At 51.2% G+C, this 21,267-nt stretch overlaps 1 protein-coding gene across 1 annotated transcript in view; it reads left to right on the top strand.

Moving 5' to 3' along the window:
• The window catches only part of LOC115391637 (NACHT, LRR and PYD domains-containing protein 12-like), a 435,710-nt gene that overhangs the window by 33,968 nt on the left and 380,475 nt on the right, over positions 1 to 21,267 (top strand). The window contains exon 6 of the mRNA XM_030095923.1: positions 6,072 to 6,245. Coding sequence (XP_029951783.1) covers positions 6,072 to 6,245 — 174 coding nt within the window. The remainder of the gene's footprint in view (positions 1 to 6,071; positions 6,246 to 21,267) is intronic.

Genomic DNA, 21,267 nt, shown 5'->3' with positions numbered 1-21,267 from the left:
CTCGGCCGAATCTCTCCCACACCCAGAGAAGCACCTCGGGGTTCAGTCTCCACTCTCCGTACAAGGGACTTCCCCTGGAGAGTAAATCTGCCCCACTGTTCAGTGCACCTGGAAGATGCGCTGCGCGCAGCGATAACAGCTGTTCGCTGATACATAATAACAGACTCCGAGCCAGTCTGTGTAATTTTACGGAGCGAGTGCCTCCTTCCCTGTTTATGTAGGCCACTGCTGTCGTGTTGTCCGCTCTGACCAGCACATGACACTTTCCCAGGAGGGGCAGAAAATGTCTGAGGGCTAGGAACACAGCCAACAGCTCCAAGTAGTTTATATGAGCCTGACGGAGCGTCGGGGGCCAGGTCCCGTTCACTGACCTCCCCCCGAAAACCGCTCCCCACCCCGTTAACGAGGCATCGGTTGTAACTGTCTTCCTCATCACAACCGCTCCCAATGGGACGCCGGTTGAGAATATCTCCGGGTCCCTCCAGTGACGGAGAGCCAGGAGGCATTCCGGGGAAACCCTCACCATACGCCTGAGGTGACGTCGTGCGTCCAGACGCAGGGAAGATATCCAGCGCTGAAAATCCCTCATTTTCAGCAGCCCGTGCGGAATGACAGATATTGATGACGCGATCAGCCCTGACAGCCGGAGACAGTCCCGCAATGACAATGAACGTCCTCTCCGAAATAAAGCCAGGTGTTGGCGAAATTTCTTCACTCGAGCATGGGACAGAAAACCCCGAAATGAAACAGAGTCTATTTCGAGGCCCAAATACTCGATCCTCTGATTGGGAGACAAACAGCTCTTTACGGGGTTTATACTGAACCCCAAGCTGTACAGCCTGTCCATCAGCTTCCGCGTATCCCTCTCCGATTTCTCTTTGCTGGATGCACAGAGGAGAAAATCGTCCAGATAAGCGAACACTCTGAGGCCCGATGCTCGCATCGGGTTCAGGGCTGCTTCCACACACTTGCTGAAAACTCTCGGGGCGAGTGACAGCCCAAAAGGCAGGGTCTGATACTCGCAAGCCGTTCCCTTGAACGCAAACCTGAGATATTTCCTGTGTGCGGGATATATGCTTATATGAAAATAAGCGTCCTGCAGATCCACTGAAGTGAGCCAGTCGCCTGGATGAATGGATCGAAACAGAACCTTGTGCGTGAGCATTTTGAATTTGTACTTTCGGAGGTGTAGACTGAGGAACCGCAGATCGAGGATCGGACGCAATGAACCCCCTTTCTTTGGAATGAGGAAATACCGGGAATAAAACCCCTGATTTCTCTCTCCCTCTGGTACAAGGCGAATTGCCCCGCGGCTTAATAGAGAAGATATTTCGCTCTCTAAAGCCTCCGCGGCTTCCCCTGCAGCTTCTGACGTCAGCACACCGTTGAAGCGGGGCGGCCTCACAGCGAACTGCAGCCTGTAACCCCTGGCAACTGTTGTAAACACCCACGGGTTCACTGCGCATGCGCGCCACTACTCCGCTTTGACAGCGAGAGGGCCCGGTGGCCTGAAGCTCAACAATGGAGCAGCTGTGCCCTCTGGGGGAGACAGACTGTCCTGCACTTCTGGATTTTTCTTTTTGTTTTGTGTTCGCTGCGCCCTCGGCTTTATGACTGAGCCTGGCTGCGACAGCTTGTTTTTTATTGAAAAACCAGGAGAAGTGCTTGGTGTGCACATTGCGCTTCTTTCCACTTCCCTTAGAACTGTCCCCGTGGGGCGACGAAGGGGGGAAACGAAACTGTGCACTGGGGGAACGAGTGCATAATTCAGTCTGTGAACGGGAAGACCAAACGGGGCCATTACACAGCGCTGAGCGGAACATTGATCCAGAACATCCATCCTCCGTTTCTTGGGAGGAGAGGGAAACATGTGACCTGTTCCGGAGGGGCTAAGAGCAGGGATCTCTGTGAGTGCTGACTGCTGAGCCTCTGTGTTCGCGAACCACGACACCGAGGCTGACCGTTTTTTCTTCCCGTCCGGGGATCGGGACGGGCGGGTCGGACCGGTGCCTGGAGCGGCAGCTGCAGCAGCAAAGGACTTATTGGGCCAGTGTTTCTGCTGCTGAGCGCCGCGCTGGTGAGACGCTGGCTGCTCAGACGTGCGCGGTCTGGGGTCCTTATAGCCGCTGCTGCGCGCTCTCGCCGCAGCCGCGAATCCCTGGCGGGGTGGCGGGGTGGGGCGAGAGGCAACCTTGCGAGGAAGGCAGAGATCAAAGGCTTCTCCCTGCTTCTTCCTCAGGTCACTGGTCTGCTGCATGGCCGTGACAGCCTCGCCGAACAAGCCCTTAGCCCTTGACGGGTCGAAGGGAGCATCAATAATGACCTGTTTTTTCTGGTCCGACAGGCTGGAGAGATTCAGCCAGAGCACTCTCTCTCCTGCCACGGCGAGCCCCATAACACGGCCGCAGCCCTGGACCGCACCCCTGGACCGCACCCCTGGAGACACGGAGGATGAGGTCCATGACCACACACATCTCCTCCCATATTTTGGGACTTGGGGAGCATTTATCCAGGAGGACCCCCATCTCCTGGAAAAGTTCAGCCTGGTAGGCTGTCAGCAGGGTGACAACATTTAAGTTGTTCACTGACTGGGCTGCTGATTTGTACATCTTTTGAAACATGGAGGCAGAGAAGCGCTCCATTTTCCTGGGGAGGGTGGGGCCGGCCGCAGTGAGCGCGGACTGGTGGCTGGGGTGGAGGTGAGAAGCCACCGCCTGCTCCACTACCGGGGGATCTCCGAGGCCCCATTCCCCGCTGTTAGCCACTTCCAGGCCGGAGTAACCCTTGACGGGGACTCTGTGGCGAAACGGTTTATCCCAAAACCGCTTCATCTCCTTCATGCACGCTGGGACGACGGGCATGACCTGATTCTTCGACACCGGACGAGACGGCGGAATTTTGCCGTCGTATAAATCCCTCTCCTCGCCCTTGTCATCCTGTGACGCGAGCCAGTCTATACCCAGCCGTGATGCCGCTCGTTTACACACCTCATGCAGGTCGACCTCCGAGGGTGAAGAGGGGGGTTGGATTCCTCCGCTAACGGAGCTGCTGGGTCGGGATGCCGGAGTCGGCGGGAGGATTGCGTCCTCGTCATCCTCCTCGTTGTAGTCGTTAAGGAGGTCCAGGTTATTGTCCTCCTCTCCGTGCCCCCCTCCGTGCTCGTCCTCCGAGTCGAGGAGCTGGTCGAACAGCGGAGGGAAGTCCTCAACCGGGGGGTTAGCCCAGTCCAAATTAGCAATAGCCCGCTTCGGCTTGGTGGCGTTATCAGAGAGACAGGGGTCGGCCTTTGAACTGGCCGAGACCCTGAGGCGCCTCTCCAGGATCCTGGTCGGCATAGTGCTGCAGTGCTGGCAGCACTCGGAGTCCGCGAGTGAAGCCTGGGCATGCTGCACTCCCATACAGGTGATGCAGAGAGGATGTGGATCTCTCCCTGAAATGGTGAAACCGCAAGAGGCCGGGCAGGGACGGGACTCGACGTCCTTTCCCTTGCCGCTAGCCGAGGAAGCGGTAGCCATAGCCGACCTCGACGGTCAAACTAATGACACCAAAAACGCACACTCTCGCTACGAAAGTAGCGAACTGAATCCTGAATCGGAAATTTCACACTCGGTGACTACCTTGACGGCGCGTCGGAAGAGCAGTTAAATGAAAATCCAAAATCAGGACCGCTGAGGAGCCAAGTGATGATCTTCACGTGGAAGAAAGCGAGAATGGTGGGTGCAGCGCGGGGACCGCTTATAAAGGGGGCGGGCTGCCCCATGCATCTCGAGATGATTGGTCTGTCCAATGACGTATAGAATTACTAGACCGCTCGCTGCTCGGCGGACAGCAGCGGCGCCATGGTAAATCGGCGCTGACTTCCGGTAGGAACAAGAAGCAGTGGGGCGCTATGTAATCCAGTGTAAATACACAGACTTCAAGGCTTGCTGGTCATCACTGATGGGACAATATGTGTTATGTTATGGCTTTTACTGTTAGCAGACAGTAAAATCTCTGTCCTCGGCACGCTGTCATGGCATGTCATGGTTGATTAGGTCTCACAGACAAGAAAAAACAAAGCATGTTTTTAGTTGACAGATGCTGAGTTTCAGTCTCAATAACTCTTACACAAAACGTCAGTAAATTACAAAGGGCGCCTCCATCCCATCGTTGTGAGGTGGACTACATGCTACAAGCTCATTTTTATTAAAAGAATCTGTCTAACAAGCATCAGAAACAATATTAATTTCTACAAGCAGCCGGTCCTGCTGTGGGGTTAAGGGACCGTCTACAATTTACAAGACGCTGCAACAGTGAAGATAAACACCAAAAAAAAAACAAAAAACTAACACAAAAAAAAGAAAACGTAATACCACCAGTGGGATTCACTGCAGTGTCACCATAATCACCACAACCTTCATTTGTCTCCTATCAAAGTTATTGGATATGGCGTTTGTCTTCACTGTTCCAGCGTCCTGTAAATTCTAGATGGTCCCTTAACCGCTTATCGAAATCAATGTTTCTGCCAAAACAGAAATAATGCCAAATAAGAAAGTGTTTTAAACAATTTTTCTCCAATTCAAATTATTCAGTTGGACTTTCACAGCTGCTCAGACCCACATACCTTGGAATGGTTGCTTTTTTCCTCCCACAAAAATGGCGATAAAAAGTTTCTGGAGGAGCAATTCTTGCAGTCAGAACATGCACAGTATTTATGTAATATATTTATGTAATAATGCTTTAATGCTCAATAAAGAACTGAACTGAACTGAATACCTTAACATACAGAGAGGTTTCTCAGAGTAAAATGTAAGAGATAAAGTAATGTAATAAAAAATCAAGTCAATTTAAGCAGTGGGGGTCCATTGAATACAATGGGCACTCATTTCTAGAATAATTACAACAGATTGAGTGAAACAGCCAAAGGAAGACAAGAAATGGAAAAAATGAAAGCATGAAACACAGTAATTGCAATAAAAATTAAAAGTTTATTCACAGTAAATGAAAAAATGCACACAATGACATATTAATTGCACATTCCGTAGTCGCAGGACACACTTGTCTTTGTGACTTCTGTTTCCGAGGAGATAAAGTAAAAAAAAAAAAAAAAAAACTCCTGGGTCTCCTGGCTTGGTGTTCACAATGTATCTCAAGCATTGTGACTTGATTCCAACACAGAAGTTTACTGTACCTTGGTAAATCACGAAACACAAAGTCACATACCGTGCTGGCGTCCCACTCAGAATCCGCTTTTTGCCCCTACCGGAAGTCAGCTGCGATTTGCCGTCTCTCAGGGGGCAGTGAGCGGTCTAGTAATTCTATACGTCATTGGGTCTGTCACATGACAGACGTGGTGTCATTGAAGCTTCCATGATCGGTCACGCCAGGGGGCGTTTCCCATAGTGAGATACCGAGGGAGGTTTGAAAGAGAACCAATTAAGTTAATGTAGAATCTGATAAAACAGGAAGTGATGCAGCAGAAAGAACAATGGTCTTTATCAACAGGAACAAAAACATTAACATGGAAACATGATGCTCCAGCTGATGTCATGTTCTGTCTGTTCTGTGTCTCCATGTTCAGCTGTTTGTCTGAGTGTGTGAGATGGTGTTGCTCTGTAGCGTTCAAACAGTGGGATGGTGTGGTGGGAGTTTTCCAACAGTCTGAGATGCTGCTGCTGGATTTCTTAGTGTTTCCGCTCTGCTGTCCTGTGAAAACATGGGTTCAGCTCTGTGTCCTGGTTGCAGGATGCCCGGCTGCTGCCTGAGGAGTAGATGCTGTCAGGTGTTTGCCTCGGCTCTCTGCTCCGACTCCCAGCTGAAGGAGCTCGACCTGAGTGGAAACCCGCTGCAGGATTTAGGAGCTCAGCTGCTCTCTGCTGGACTCGGAAGTTCAAAATGTAAACTGTTGATCCTCAGGTACACACACACACACACACACACACACACACACACACACACACACACACACACACACACACACACACACACACACAAAATGGTCTCAACCATTAAACAGATTTATAGACGCCGTTGATAAAATATGGGAGCTTCAGGGCTGCTGGAACACCCCGATAAGTCCTGGTTCTCTGCAGGTTGTCCAGTTGTGGGATCACAGAGGAGGGCTGCACCTCCCTGGCCTCAGCTTTGAAATCCAACCCTTCACATCTGAGAGAACTGGACCTGAGCTGCAACTACCCAGGAGAGCTGGGGGTGAGGCTGCTCTCCGAGAGACTGCAGAACCCCGAATGTCGCCTGGAGAAACTCAAGTAGGTGTACTGAGCAGCACTGTCACATGAAAGGTTTATCTCTCTTTGCCGTCCCACAGTGAACAACAATAACCCTCTGAATCTCCATCAGACAGACTGAGGAGTGAAAAATTCACATTTTTCCTGCCTGTAGTTCCTGTGCATGAATCCACCAGTGGCGGACTGTGCATTTCACACTAAGACCTTCAGAACAGATCCGCCTGAATCAATCCACCTCCCAATAACTATCCATCCATCCATCCATCCATTTTCTACCGCTTATCCGGGGCTGGGTCGCGGGGGCAGCAGTCTCAGCAGGGATGCCCAGACTTCCCTGTCCCCAGACACTTCCTCCAGCTCCTCTGGGAGGATCCCAAGGCGTTCCCAGGCCAGCCGAGAGACATAGTCTCTCCAGCGTGTCCTGGGTCTTCCCCGGGGTCTCCTCCCAGTGGGACATGCCCGGAACACCTCCCTAGGGAGGCGTCCAGGAGGCATCCTAAACAGATGTCCGAGCCACCTCAGCTGGTTCCTCTCGATGTGGAGGAGTAGCGGCTCTACTCCGAGCTCCTCCCTGGTGACTGAGCTCCTCACCCTATCTCTAAGGGAGCGCCCAGCCACCCTACGGAGGAAGCTCATTTCGGCCGCTTGTATCCGGGATCTTGTCCTTTCGGTCATGACCCAAAGCTCATGACCATAGGTGAGGGTGGGAACGTAGATTGACCGGTAAATCGAGAGCTTCGCCTTTCGGCTCAGCTCCTTCTTCACCACGACGGACCGATACAACGACTGCATCACTGCAGCCGCTGCACCGATCCGCCTGTCAATCTCACGCTCCATCCGTCCCCCACTCGTGAACAAGACCCCAAGATACTTGAACTCCTCCACTTGGGCTAGGGTCTCTCCACCAACCTGGAGGGGGCAAGCCACCTTCCTCCGGTCGAGGACCATGGCCTCGGATTTGGAGGTGCTGATCCTCATCCCTGCCGCTTCACACTCGGCTGCGAACCGCCCCAGTGCATGCTGTAGGTCCGGGTTCGATGAAGCCAACAGGACAACATCATCTGCAAAAAGCAGAGATGAAATCCTGTGGTTCCCGAACTGGACCCCCTCCGGCCCCTGGCTACACCTAGAAATTCTGTCCATGAAGATTATGAACAGAACCAGTGACAAAGGGCAGCCCTGCCGGAGTCCAACATGCACCGGGAACAGGTCCGACTTACTGCCGGCAATGCGGACCAGACTCCTACTCCGGTCATACAAAGACCGGACGGCCCTTAACAAGGGGCCCTGGACTCCGTATTCCCGGAGCACCCCCCACAAGACACCACGAGGGACACGGTCGAATGCCTTCTCCAAATCCACAAAACACATGTGGACTGGTTGGGCAAACTCCCACGAACCCTCGAGCACCCTAGGGTATAGAGCTGGTCCACTGTTCCACGACCAGGACGAAAACCGCATTGTTCCTCCTGGATCCGAGGTTCGACTATCGGTCGGATCCTCCTCTCCAGTACCCTGGAATAGACTTGCCCGGGGAGGCTGAGGAGTGTAATCCCCCTATAGTTGGAGCACACCCTCCGGTCCCCCTTTTTAAACAGGGGGACCACCACCCCGGTCTGCCAATCCAGAGGCACCGTCCCCGACCGCCACGCGATGTTGCAGAGACGTGTCAACCAAGACAGTCCCTGCACATCCAGAGACTTAAGGTACTCAGGCCGAATCTCGTCCACCCCCGGTGCCTTGCCACCGAGGAGCTTGCCAACCACCTCATTGACTTCAGCTTGGGTGATGGACGAGTCCACCTCTGAGACCTCAGCCTCTGCTTCCTCCACGGAAGACGTGGCGACGCGATTGAGGAGGTCCTCAAAGTATTCCTTCCACCGTCCAACAATATCCCCAGTTGAGGTCAGCAGCTCCCCACCTCCACTGTAAACAGTGTTGGCGGAGACCTGCTTTCCCCTCCTGAGGCGCCGGACGGTTTGCCAGAATTTCTTCGAGGCCGACCGATAGTCCTCCTCCATGGCCTCCCCGAACTCCTCCCAGACCCGAGTTTTTGCCTCCACAGCTGCTCGGGCTGCAGTTCGCTTGGCCTGCCGGTACCCGTCAGCTGCTTCGGGAGTCCCATGAGGCTTTATGCCCCCTAGTAGGGTTTCCCATGGCAAACAGGTCCTGGGTGACGGGCCAGACTTAGAGGAGTTCAAAACCCCCTATGAGTAGAAAAAGAACAAAGGTCGTTACGTCGCCCGGTATGGCGCAGCCGGGGCCCCACCCTGGAGCCAGGCCTGGGGTTGGGGCTCGTAAGCGAGTGCCTGGTGGCCGGGTCTTTGCCCACGGGGCCCGGCCGGGCTCAGCCCGAATGGACGACGTGGGCCTGACCTCCGGTGGGCTCACCACCCACCGAGGGAACTGTAGGGGCCGGGTGCAGTGTGGATTGGGTGGCAGCCGACGGCAGGGTGCCCGGCGACCCGATCCCCGGACACAGAGACTGGCTCTAGGGACATGGAATGTCACCAATAACTATTTTGTCTACAAAAAAAAAATCTTATTATGCAGACATGCACATAAAGAGTTGTTGCACAGCAGATAGATACTTGTGCAGCCACAATAAATGCCTTTGCTGAAGTGCACAATTCTCCTACTACATCTGTGCACATACAATGAGCATCAACTTAATAAAACAGCAATATTATTTAGGAAAAGAGGAACATTTTACTCACCAAAATCCCGATTATTTGAAAACAAAATACATCCTCCTCTCCTTCCTCAAAAACAGTTTGTTTGCTCTGTCATATAGATTATCCGTGCGTTTCAGTTCCATAAAGCCAGGGCTAAAAGTCCAGCTTGCCCTGTGGTATTTCTGGCGTAAGTTTTATTTCTCTTCAGGTCTTCTTCTTCTTCTTTGGAATAATTGAGGTAGGCGACCAACAACTTAGGTGCATACCACCACCTACTGTATCTCTTGGTGAATGTAAATCAGAAGGCTTGGATATGCTGTTGTTAGTATACGCTAGCTAGAAGGCGCTGAGTCGCCAACTCGAAATCTGATTGGTTGAAGCAATTGATTGGTTGAAGCAACTGTCTGACGCTTCACTGTACTTTACTGGGCCATCAGGAACGGACAGTGAAGGCCTCGGGCAGATTTCTTTGACCCTAGCAACAGATGATGCCTGAAATCTGATTGGTTAAATGATTTAATATGAAAAAAACATGTCTGGAAGCAGCGCAACCACGGGGAAACTATGAAAGGAACTGGAACATACCGTTTGGAATCATTTATTAATTATTTATGGACAAAATATAATTTACATCAGTCTGTAATTCAGATACTTTTTAGGCCAGCAGAGAAGACTTTGCAGGCCCTGACGGCCCACCACTGTAATCCACGACACACACAAGTCCACGAAGATCACATTGTTCAGGGAGGAACATTTAGTCAGACCTCTGTTGATGTCTGGGAGCTCAGAACCTCCAACAGAAGCATCCAACCTCAAGAAGTAAAGAAAAAACTTGTAAACATGACGATGAGTTTCAAACAGCAGTAAGACTGTGAAGAGTGCTGCTCCTCACTCTGTGCTCCTCTTCCTCAGGGTGGACCATAACGAAGAGCACTGGGTGAACACACAGCTTCTCGCTCAGTGTAAGTATCACTGCATGTGTGCCATGACAGTAAAAACCAGGGACAACCGAAAGAGCCTCGGTCATCTGTGAGAGTTTTCTATCTTTCCCATTTTCCTGTGAGAAAGGAGAGGAGAGAGGCAGGGAAAGGTTAAGTGCAGAGGCAAGAAGACAGCAGAAGGAGGAGGACAGAGTGAGAAAGGAAGAGAACAGAATAGATGAGAGAATGATGATGTGAGAGACAGGACTGAGACGTTTGTGAGAAACTGGAAGACAAAGGAGCATGGAGGACAAAATGGAAAAATACTCCAGGGACTTCATTTATCAACTGTGTGCACACAGCTGTGTTCCTGTGTTCTCTGGTTGCTTCAATTCAGCTTCGACAGCTGATCAAAATGTTTGTTAAATACTAGGGCATTGATGACTTCAGATTTTTTCAGGTCGACTTATCCGTCATTAAAGTCGAGGTGGAGTGATGACATCGTCACGCTGACAGCAAGGAACAACACGGACACACAGCTGTCCAGCAATCAGCAACTTGTATTAAAGTTCACAGCAACGTAACAATTTACAGTTACAAGTAGGGCTGCACGACTAACCGACACCTCATCGAAATTGAGGTTTTAACTACTGCGGTAACCAAACCGCACAGGGCTGAGGTTTTTTGAGGCATTTGAGTGACAGACCCATCCGCCAATCAAAACGTTCGAGTCTCTTGTTCCGGGCCACCGGCCAATCAGAAATGACAACAGGAAGCAAGTATGTATGCACTGCACTGCTGCAGCTAACTGGCGTCAGGTTGCTAACAACAAACCCTGCATGTGTGCTTTGCGGTGTCGTGAGGAGCAAAAAGTTTTCAGTGCGACTCGTTCACGGTGTGAAAATGTCTGAGATGACAACAGAAGAGGGAGCGGAGCAGTTGGTATTAAAAAAGAATCGTAGTTCAGTCGCTTGGACTGACTTTGGGTTTGAAAAAAAACCGACGTGAATCCAAATGTCCTAGATTGTGTCGCCGTGCAGCAGCCAGATCCAGAGGAAATATATGTAACTTGTACCGACACCTGAAGACTCGCCGCTACACATTACAGAAATGTCGACAAGTCATAGGTTATTCCGTCTCTCACCCGATCACTCGACAGTTCCAGCCTTCATCCAGCGCATGTCGATGCGCTCATCTTTTTCCATGAAAACATGAAGCACAGCCCAAGAATGTGAGGGAAGATGACCCCGAATAGGATTACTAAACTGATTGTGATCTAAGAATATTACAGCAAAAAGGATTCATTTTTTTACCCTTTATCTGTAGAGGCTGGCGAGTTCTTTTTTTTTTTTTTTTTTTCGAGTTGAAGTTGGTTTCACAGTTTTGCCTACTTGCGGTTCTTTTTTTTAAATTTCCATTTATTTCACGTTGAAAACTGTTGTCTAAGTAATTTTCTGTGAACCATGCAAGCAAGACCAGTATTGAATTCCAATTTCGAAAAATGTGAAAATCGCAAATCGAATTGCAATCGCATTATTGGTCAGAAAAATCGCAATTAGGTTTTTTGTCAAAATCGTGCAGCCCTTGTTACAAGACACAAGCATCAACAGTCCTCAGACATTTCAACCCGAACAAAACAAAGGCTAACAAATTGAGTTTTCTGTTAAATTTAACTTCACAACATTAAGTGCAAAAAGCTTCAGGCAGCGGCAGCCAAGACGCACATCATGCGTGTCCGCATCATGTTTGTGTAACCCAGGTTGTTCTGTATGTCCGCTCTATGTGTGGCGCCTCTCCACAAAACCTGCGTTGCTCTGCGTTGTGTTTCTTATGGTAGTTGGATGCAGGGTGTCATGCAGAGAGAAGACGACGGACAGCAGGGTTCGAAGCGTGATGGAGACTGTATTTATTCCCAACAGCTCAAACATACGAGGGGGTACCCAAAAATTCCCGGAATGTGGTCATAAAATACTAATAATAATGAGTTTCGACTTCTCGCCGTCAGATGTGCTACAGGTAAGCCTAATATATATCTGTGAAATAGCTGAGCTCCCAGAGTGACACTGACGTCTGTCAGGCGCTATTTATAGTAACAGAGTGCAGTCTGCGCTTTTTTTCCAAAATGGCGACATTAACTGGAAAGCCAGAGCAGCGCGCAAACATTAAATTCTACTTTTTGCTGGGAAAAACAGCAGCAGAAACACTCACCTTGTTGCAGCAAGCCTACAAGGATGATGCTCCGGGGAAGACTCAGGTCCATGAGTGGTTCGGGCGGTTTAAAAAGGGCCAGATGTCCGCGCGTCAGGTCCGCTCAGCCATGAAAGCAATTCTGATCAGATTTTTCGCTGTCCAGGGTATCGTCCACAGCGAGTTTGTCCCTCCAGGTCAAACTGTAAATCAGGACTACTACATCGAAGTCCTAAGATGGCTCCGTGAGGATGTGAGGAGGAAGCGGCACGCGTGGTGGCGGAGTGAAGCCGGTTAACCCACCACGACAGTGTGCCAGCGGACACGGCGCTGCGCGTCACGCAGTTCCTGGCGAAGAATGGGATGAATCTCCTCTCTCATCCGCCTTATTCGCCAGAGGTAGCCTCGAGTGACTTTTTCTTGCACCCCAAGTTGAAGAAGGAGCTGAAGGGACAGCGGTTTGCAGATGTGGAGGAGGTGCAAGAAAAAACGCAGCCGGCCCAGAATGGCACAATTACGCACGGGTCTGACGACATATTTGTGAAGTGGGAGACACGGCTGGAGCGCTGCATTAATGCGGATGGAGATTATTTTGAAGGCGACGGTGATGTTTTATTTTGAAATGTCAGAAATAAAAAGTTACAATCAAATTCCGGGAACTTTTGGGTACCCCCTCGTACACAGCCTTAAAGGTGCATTAAGGAGTTTTACAACCTTAAAAATACTTATTTTCTACCATAAATATGTTACACATTTTTAATGATGTGTACAATGTGCCCTTACATATTCATTACAAGCACCTCTAACAGCGCTAAATTGTCACTTGAAAGTTGCAGTGCTGGTCCGGCACCAGAATTTTTTGGGTGGAGAATTTGAAAGGAATGACGTAATGCGCGCTCCGGCTGGTTAGGTTTCATTTTGTCCGCCATTACTCTGCCAGATGCTTAGTGAGCAACAACTGAGCAGGATCTTCCAGACAGTAAGAAAAGACTGGCTTCTAGCACTGCCACAGCTCCAGCACAGACTCCACCAGGTAAAAGAAACCTTACTTGAGCGCTACTAAACGAGCGAAGACGGAGTTCCCCTCGTCCATGCAAGCGAGCACAGGGACGAGTTTTTCACTAAGCTGCATTACGCCCAAGGCCTGCAGGGGGCGCTGTTTCGGGTGCAAACTCCTTAAGGCACCTTTAAAGAACATGAAGAAAAGAATCATCACATCCATATGTTTTTCTTTCTTTAACATTCACCATGAACAAGTCTGACTGTGAATAAATTGGCTGAAATGAACCAAAAACACTAACTTTAACATAAAGGAAATATAGAGAATAAAGAATAAAGGAAATCCAAGCTGCAATAATACACACACAATCAGTGTAGTCAAACTAAACAGTGCACAACACAACACATTAACATCTTTTACAAAAACAAATTGTTTAACTGGAGCTTAAAGCTCGTGTCCGGAGTTTCCGTTCATTTCCAACGTATGTATCATTTTTCAACAGAGCTTAAATGTGTCAGTCTGGTTCTATACTACAAAATAATATTAGCATAAAGCAATATAAAAATTTATTTATCAGCCCCGCCTTCGTCTCATAGACCCCCATGTTATCCGAAAAAGCGCCGGTCAGCTTCAGCCAATAGATTTCGAGCTTCCTCATTCTAGTGTTGTCAATCAAAGTGTGCGCGCAGCCAGAGAGCACGGCTGCTCGCCCAGGCAGAGATGAGTTAGCAACGCAGCAGCCGCCGCGCTTACCTCGGATATATCCACTGTCTGCTGAACATCCACCTTAAACAGCTAAATATGTAAGATGCTGTAGGACTCGGAGGCTCTCATTTTCACCCGACGGATAATAGCGTGCACAATTAAAGGGGCGTGGCTTGGTCGCTCATGAAAGCAGAGGGAGGGCGGAACCTCCAGACATTGGATTAAAAAAAAAACCTCTCTCTTTCAAATCTCCGGACACGAGCTTTAATCTATATATTTTGTAAAACATATGAGCTGCCATACTGCTTATCTTAAAGAACATGAAGGCTGTGTTCGAAACCGCATACTGTCTACTACATCCTTACATACTCATACAATCCATCCTGCATCCTGCTTACTCAGTCCATCAAACAGTATGCGAAGCGTTTACACTACAGCATACTACATAATAACCCACAATGCATTGCACTTCTTCCATGAGCAGAACTCGACCTGCTGAAGCTGATTTCACTTTAGCTCTAAACTCGTCAAATGTATAACTTCATCGAGATTTTTCTTAAAATTAGGCGACAGAGTGGTGGTTTAGAGCCCGAGTGTGTCGTTTATTTGTCCGAATATCAGCCGTTTATGATTTTGTTCGGACAAATTCGGCGAAATTCAAGCCAGCCGCAGTGAGCAACGCACTTCCGGTTATTTTCACCAAAATAAACCACCCTTTTCCCTTTCTCATACAAAAAAACCTCAGTGATAAATCTGTGCTTTTACTTTGAAAACAAGAAGCCAATCGTTCAGCAATATATCTCGCTTAACATCGCCGTTTGGACCGGTGTCCCGTTAACTGACCACTTATTATGCCAATTATGATGCCTTACCGACGGAGAGTTTTTTCGGCTCTAAAACAAAGATCGGCTCGCTGTCTTCGGTACATCATGGCCGCTTTCAGCATGGACTTGTTCTCAGATGTAAGTGTTTCTTTTTGGGTTTTTTTGTTTGTTTGTTTTTTTAACTATTTTTAATCATTGTCAATCAATCAGATATCTCGTAATATGACATACCTACGAGCACAAACAATGGAGGGAAGATTAAATCTAGAACCATACTCAGCTTGCTAAATGTACATCATGAAGAAACAGTCATTGTGAACTGAATAAAGTTTATTCAAATGTCCGTCGCGTTGCATCTTGGACAATTTCAGTATGAGTAGTGAACACACGAGGTATACTCAACATTTCTGGCGAATGCAGTATGCATCCGGGAACTTCTCGCATACTCAAAATCGCATACTGCCAGTGTGAACGCACTGCATACTCAGTAAGTTAGTATGAGTAGTAGGTAAGTATGCGGTTTCGAACACAGCCGAAGAAAAGAACAACCAAAAATGGCGCCCCCCTACAGAAAACTTTAGGTTAAGAAGTTAACCCCGGTTCTCTGAAACATGAGTGAGGTATCTCACTATGGGACACGCCCCCAGCGCTGTTCCCCAGAAGCAATATTACACTACGCCAGTCCTGACTGGCAGACTGACGTGACGTCGGCTCCGCAGGGAGGGGCCTCCCCCTGCTATAAGAGCCCCACGTCGACGTCATCTCCTCAGTCATTGTAAGCACACCTCTTCCTCGCTCCAGGCAAGGAGGGTGGTCTGGTGAGATACCTCACTCATGTTTCAGAGAACCGGGGTTAACTTCTTAACCTAAAGTTCTCTTTCAACATTCGTTTCGGTATCTCACTATGGGATATAGAGACTCCCGTATTGCCAGACAAGCTTACCTCGAAGACCAGGCGCATATGTCCAGCCGGTCAGGCAGACACAGTGGGTACAGAACCCACGCCTAACACAGCATGAGACACTGATGGCGCAGTAACATCCAGGTTATAGAATCTGGTGAAAGTGTGAGGCGACGCCCAACTGGCAGCCGCACAGATCTCTTCCACAGAAACCCCCCGGAAAAGCGCCCAAGACGCGGCCACACCACGCGTGGAATGCGCGCGCAGCCCCGCAGGGGGTTGCAACCCCCTGCTGTTATAAGCTACGCTAATAGCGTCCACGATCCAGTGAGATAAACGCTGCTTAGTGAGCGGATCTCCCAGATGTGATGCGGCCCATGACACAAACAGCTGCTCGGACTTCCTGAGTCCGGCTGTCCTGTCAACATACGCCCTCAGCACGCGCACAGGGCTGAGCGCGTTAAGCGTCTCGTGCTCCTGCGTCGCGAAAGGAGGGGGATAAAACGCCGCCAACTCGATAGGGCGATACGAAGTTGCCTGGTTAAAAACCTTAGGCACAAATGCGGGGTTAGGTTTCAATAAAACCTTATGTCCCCCCATGAAAAACTGCATGCAGGCCGGGTTCACCGATAACGCATGGATATCACTCACGCGTTTCGCAGACGCCAGCGCGAGTAATAAAGCCGTTTTCAGGGAGAGCATCCGCAGGTCCACCTGCTGAAGTGGCTCAAAAGGCGGGCGTGACACAGCTTCGAGCACCAAGGATAAATCCCAGGGCGCAGTCAAGCTCCTGGATACCGGGCGAAGCCGCCGCGCTCCCTTCATGAACTGGCAGATAAGAGGATGCTGGCCAGCCGTCTTATCCCCAAAACCGACGTGACAAGCCGATATAGCAGCTAAATACACTTTGACGGTGGAGAAAGCCAGACCGTTATCCAGCAGCTCCTGCAGAAACATCAGGATAGCAGGGACGGGGCTCTGAAAAGCCACCAGACCTGCCCTTACGCACCATTTTTCAAAAGCCTGCCATTTTCCCTCATACGCACGATGTGTGGACGAGGCTCTGGCGCTCTGAATAGTTACGATGACGTTATGCGGGAGCCCACCTGTCAGCAGGTTAAACCTTTCACGGGCCAAGCCCACAGCGCCATGCGCTCCGGGTGAGGATGAAAGATTTCTCCGCGTGCCTGCGTCAAAAGGTCCCTGCGGAGGGGCAGGGGCCAAGGTTGACCGCACAACATCTGAAATATCTCCGACAGCCAGTGTTTCCCTGGCCAGCGCGGAGCTATCAGAATCAGAGCCAGCCCCCTTTGCCGCACCCTGGCGAGCGTAGGAGTGATCAGCTCTAACGGGGGAAACGCGTACAGCAAGACGCGCGGCCACTCGTGTGCCAAAGCGTCCAGACCCAGGGGAGCACTCTGGTCCAACAGGGAGAAATACAGGGGACACTGGGCATTCTCCCCCGAGGCGAAGAGGTCCACCTCTGCCTGTCCATATTTCTGCCATATCTGGGTCACTATTTCGCTGTGGAGTTTCCACTCCCTGTAGCGAGGATTCCCTCTGGAGAGCAGATCAGCCCCCCGGTTCAGGATGCCGGGGACGTGCGTCGCTCTCAGCGATAACAGGTGGGAGCTGCTCCACACGATCAGTCTGTGTGTCAGACTGTGAAGGTGATGCGAGCGCAGTCCCCCTTGTCTGTTGATATATGCCACCACCGTGGTATTGTCCGTTCTGACCAGCACATGCTGCCCTCTCAGGAAAGGCAGAAAGTGTTTCAGTGCCAGCGAGACAGCCAGGAGCTCCAAGCAGTTTATGTGCATCCCGCGCACCTGCGCGCCCCATGTGCCATTCACTATCCTGCCCTCGTGCGTGGCTCCCCAGCCCGACAGAGAGGCATCTGTAGTGATCACTTTCCTCACCAGGACCGTCCCCATGGTAACGCCTACAGTGAGAAAGCCTTTGCGTTTCCATGGGCGCAGCGCCAGAGCGCACGCGGAGGAAACAAGAACGTTCAGCCTCAGTGACGTCACCCATCTCTGACACGGTCTCATGTACAAGTGGCCAAGTGGAAGAACTACCAGTGCTGATGCCATCAGTCCTAGTAGTCTGAGACACGTCCTGAACCTCAGAAGTGCGCCTCTGCGGAATTGTGCCAGACAAGCCTGAAAGGCTTTCACTCTCTCCGCCGACAGGTGAGCCGTGAACGCAACTGAGTCCAGTGACAGGCCAATGAACGGGATTTTCTGAGTGGGTGTCAAAACACTCTTTTCCCGGTTTATTGTGAAACCCAAGCCAGTGAGATGTGACGTGAGCAGCCTCACGTGCTCCTGGGCCTGGTGTGACGACTGCGCCATGAGAAGCCAGTCGTCGATGTAAGTTGCCACACGCACGCCCCTGTGCCGCAGGGGGGCGATGGCCGCCTCGGTGCATTTGACAAACACCCGCGGGCTTAAGGAAAGCCCGAATGGGAGCACCTGGTATTCGTATGTTACGCCTTGAAAGGCGAACCTGAGATACTTTCTGTGAGGGGGGTAAATAGGGATGTGAAAGTAAGCGTCCTTCAGGTCTATGGATGCAAACCAGTCGCCTGGACGCACAAGGCGGATTAGGACTGCATGCGTCAGCATCCTGAACTTGTACTTTCTCATGTACTTGTTCAGAGAGCGCAGATCCAGAATCGGCCGTAACCCCCCGTCCTTCTTCGGGACCAGAAAATATCTTGAATAGAAACCGTACTGGCTCTGATCCAGCGGCACTATTCCAATAGCTCCTTTGATCAGCAGAGAAGTGATTTCTTCCTGCAGAACACGAGCTTTTTCTCCCCGAGCCAGCGACTGCAATATCCCGTTGAACCGGGGAGGAGCGGACGTGAATTGGAGCCTGTAACCTCTGGTTACAGTCTTTATTACCCAATCTGCTGCTCCACATGCCCGCCACTGCTGGGCTCGGACCACTAGCGGGCCGAGCGGGGATTCTGTGTGAGCGCCATGCTGGACAGAGGCGGACAGCGGTACAGCAGCTCTGCTTTCCACAGCAGGTGTGCTGGCCTGCTTCCTCATAGATGGAGCAATGGCTCCCTCTAGAGGCCCCCTGTGCGATTGCACAGGTGTGTCCTGTGCCACACATATATGATTTTTCATTATTTTGAATGTTTTTGGCTGCGCCCTTGGCCTCAGGCCTGGATGCGCGCTCTGAAACATCTTTAATGAAAAGTTTATTGAAGAACATGAGCATTGGTGTGTGCTTGTGCACTGGTGTGTGCTTGTGGGACTCTGCTGTGGCTCCTCTGAGCTCTCTGCAGGTCCGAGTGTTCTTCTCTTCACTGGGCCGTGAACTGTGAGTGCCTCCATGGCCTCTGCACGCCTCTTCCGTGGGCTGGAACATGCCTCGAACATGTGAGCCAGAACATGACTCGGGAGGGACGACGTTGGCGTCTGGCGGAGCCCGTCTTCCCCCCTCGATGGCTGCGCTCTAGGTGGCGCGGCGCTTCTTTTTGGCCCCCAGAGTGGCAGGAGGGCCAGCTTGGTCCCCTGACGTCACACTGGTGGCAGAAGGCTTTTTCAGCCAAGCACCTTTCAGCTCAGGAGGCTTGTTGGAAACACGGCCTGTCGGCTGAGACTGACGTTTTGGGGTCCGGTAGGCCGACCTGGCCACAGCCTGCGCAAAAGTCTGTCTGGGTGCAGTAGGAGGAGGGGGAGGCATCTTTCTGGGGAGACACAGTTGGAGTGCTTCTCCCTCCTTCTTCTTCTCCTCGCATCGTCTCTGCATGGTGGCCACGGCTGGGCCAAACAGGCCCTTTGGGTCCACCTGCACGTCGAGGAGGTTCGCCTTCTCTTTTTGGGAGAGGCTGGACAGGTTCAGCCACCTGGCTCTCTCCTGGGCAACCATGAGAGCCATGGCTCGTCCCGAAGCCTGAACAGCGCTCCTGTGAAGACGGAGGCAGAGGTCGGTGACCACGCACAGCTCGTCCCACAGGTCTGGCGCAGGTGAGGACGTCATCTCGTCCTGCAATTCAGCCTGGTAGGCTAGAAGCAGGGAAGAAGCATTCAGTGCTCTCACCGTTGTCGCCACCATTTTGTAGCCCTTTTCAGTCAGGGAAGACTGAAAAGATTCGGCCTTGGAAGGCAGGGAGGGTCCCGCTGCCGTCATGATGGATTTCAGGCTGGGGTGGAGGTGAGATGCCACGAGAGGTTCAACAGGGGGAAGGTGGGAAAAACCTTTCTCCTCCATGTTGTCCCAGTCTAACGCCGACCCTCCCTGGACGGGGTTTTTGGCGGTAAGTGGATTGCTCCACGACCGGGTCGCCTCCTCCAGGCACTCAGGGAAGACTGGCAGCATTTGTCTGGCCGCGGCTTTGGCTTTCGGGAGCCTTTTTCCCTCATAACGAGACGTGGTGGTCTCGGCGGGGGTTTCAGGCCACGCGATGCCAAGCTTTGCAGCTGCTCTGCGGCAGACGGCGTGCAAATCCATGCAGGCGGCCGGGTTTGGGGACCCGCTGCGCGTGCTGTCTTCCGCCATCGGCTTTGCAGCCGGAGAGGGGTTAAACGGCCCGTCGTCCTCCTCATCTCCGTCGGAGCCGAGGCTGACGGGCTCGTCCCCGGACTCGAAGTCCGCCGCCCCGAAGTCGCACTGCTCGGCCATTAGGCTGATAGCGTCGTCATCGGGGTCGGTGAGCGGGGCCACAGCGTCGAGCTGTTCGCCCCAGCTCGTTCCCGCGGGAATGGTGTCCTCGCGGGAACTCAGCGACACCTGTGTCGGGGGGATGGTTACCCCTAACATAGGGTCCACCTCCGACAGGCTAGCCTGGCGAGCTAGCCTGCGTCGGCGAGTCTTCAGCGAAAGACGTGCACAATGCTCACAAGAAGCCGGGAGTGCGAGCGCTTCCTGGGCATGTTGCAGCCCGAGGCAAGCGCTGCAAGCAGCGTGGGTATCTGCGCCCGAAATCTTCTTTCCGCAGGTGCAGGTCTTGTGCAGGTCTTGGTCGGAGGTTTTGTCCCGTCCATGGTGAGGAAGCGGTAAAAAACTCCGACAAGTTAGCTCCGTAGCTAGCGAGTTTTGCAACAAGCTATAGCAGCCGCTGTTTGGGGACAGACCGTCTGCTAATCCCAGATTGCTAATGTGGAGAGCAGGTAGCGTTCGGCGACCGAGGTGTGAGCTCGCTCTGCGAACGGTAAAGCTTGCCTGTCTAGCCACAAAACGCATCTGAGAGGTGCTTCTGGGAGCGAGAAGAGGTGAAAGACAGAGGAGATGACGTCGACGTGGGGCTCTTATAGCAGGGGGAGGCCCCTCCCTGCGGAGCCGACGTCACGTCAGTCTGCCAGTCAGGACTGGCGTAGTGTAATATTGCTTCTGGGGAACAGCGCTGGGGGCGTGTCCCATAGTGAGATACCGAAAGGAATGTTGAAAGAGAACCCACAGACTACGGTGTCCTGGAAAGGACAAACTGCTAGATTTGCTAGGTTTAACAGAACAATATGCGGTTCTACATTGCCACCTACTGGATGGTTTCAGTTACTTCCTTACATTTGGAAAAAAAAAAAGAGCGTGTTGTCTCAATGAAATAAAGAAAACAATCAAAACCCAATGGCTGTTGAAATGATCATTCAATACTGGTCTTGCTCGCACGGTTCAGAACATTACTTAGACAACAGTTTTCAACGTGAATAGATGGAAATTAAAAGCTTCAGAACTGCAAATAGGCACCGTTCAGAAACCAACTTGAGTTTAAATTTTAGTTTTAAATAAATTCATCGTTATTGCTTTAAAATTCTTAGATCACAATCAGTTTAGTAATCTACTCTGGGTCACCTTCCCTCACATTCTTGAGCTTG

Source organism: Salarias fasciatus, chromosome 7, assembly GCF_902148845.1.
Source record: "Salarias fasciatus chromosome 7, fSalaFa1.1, whole genome shotgun sequence".
Lineage (NCBI taxonomy): Eukaryota > Metazoa > Chordata > Actinopteri > Blenniiformes > Blenniidae > Salarias > Salarias fasciatus.
This window is presented reverse-complemented; position numbering and strand designations above follow the sequence as displayed.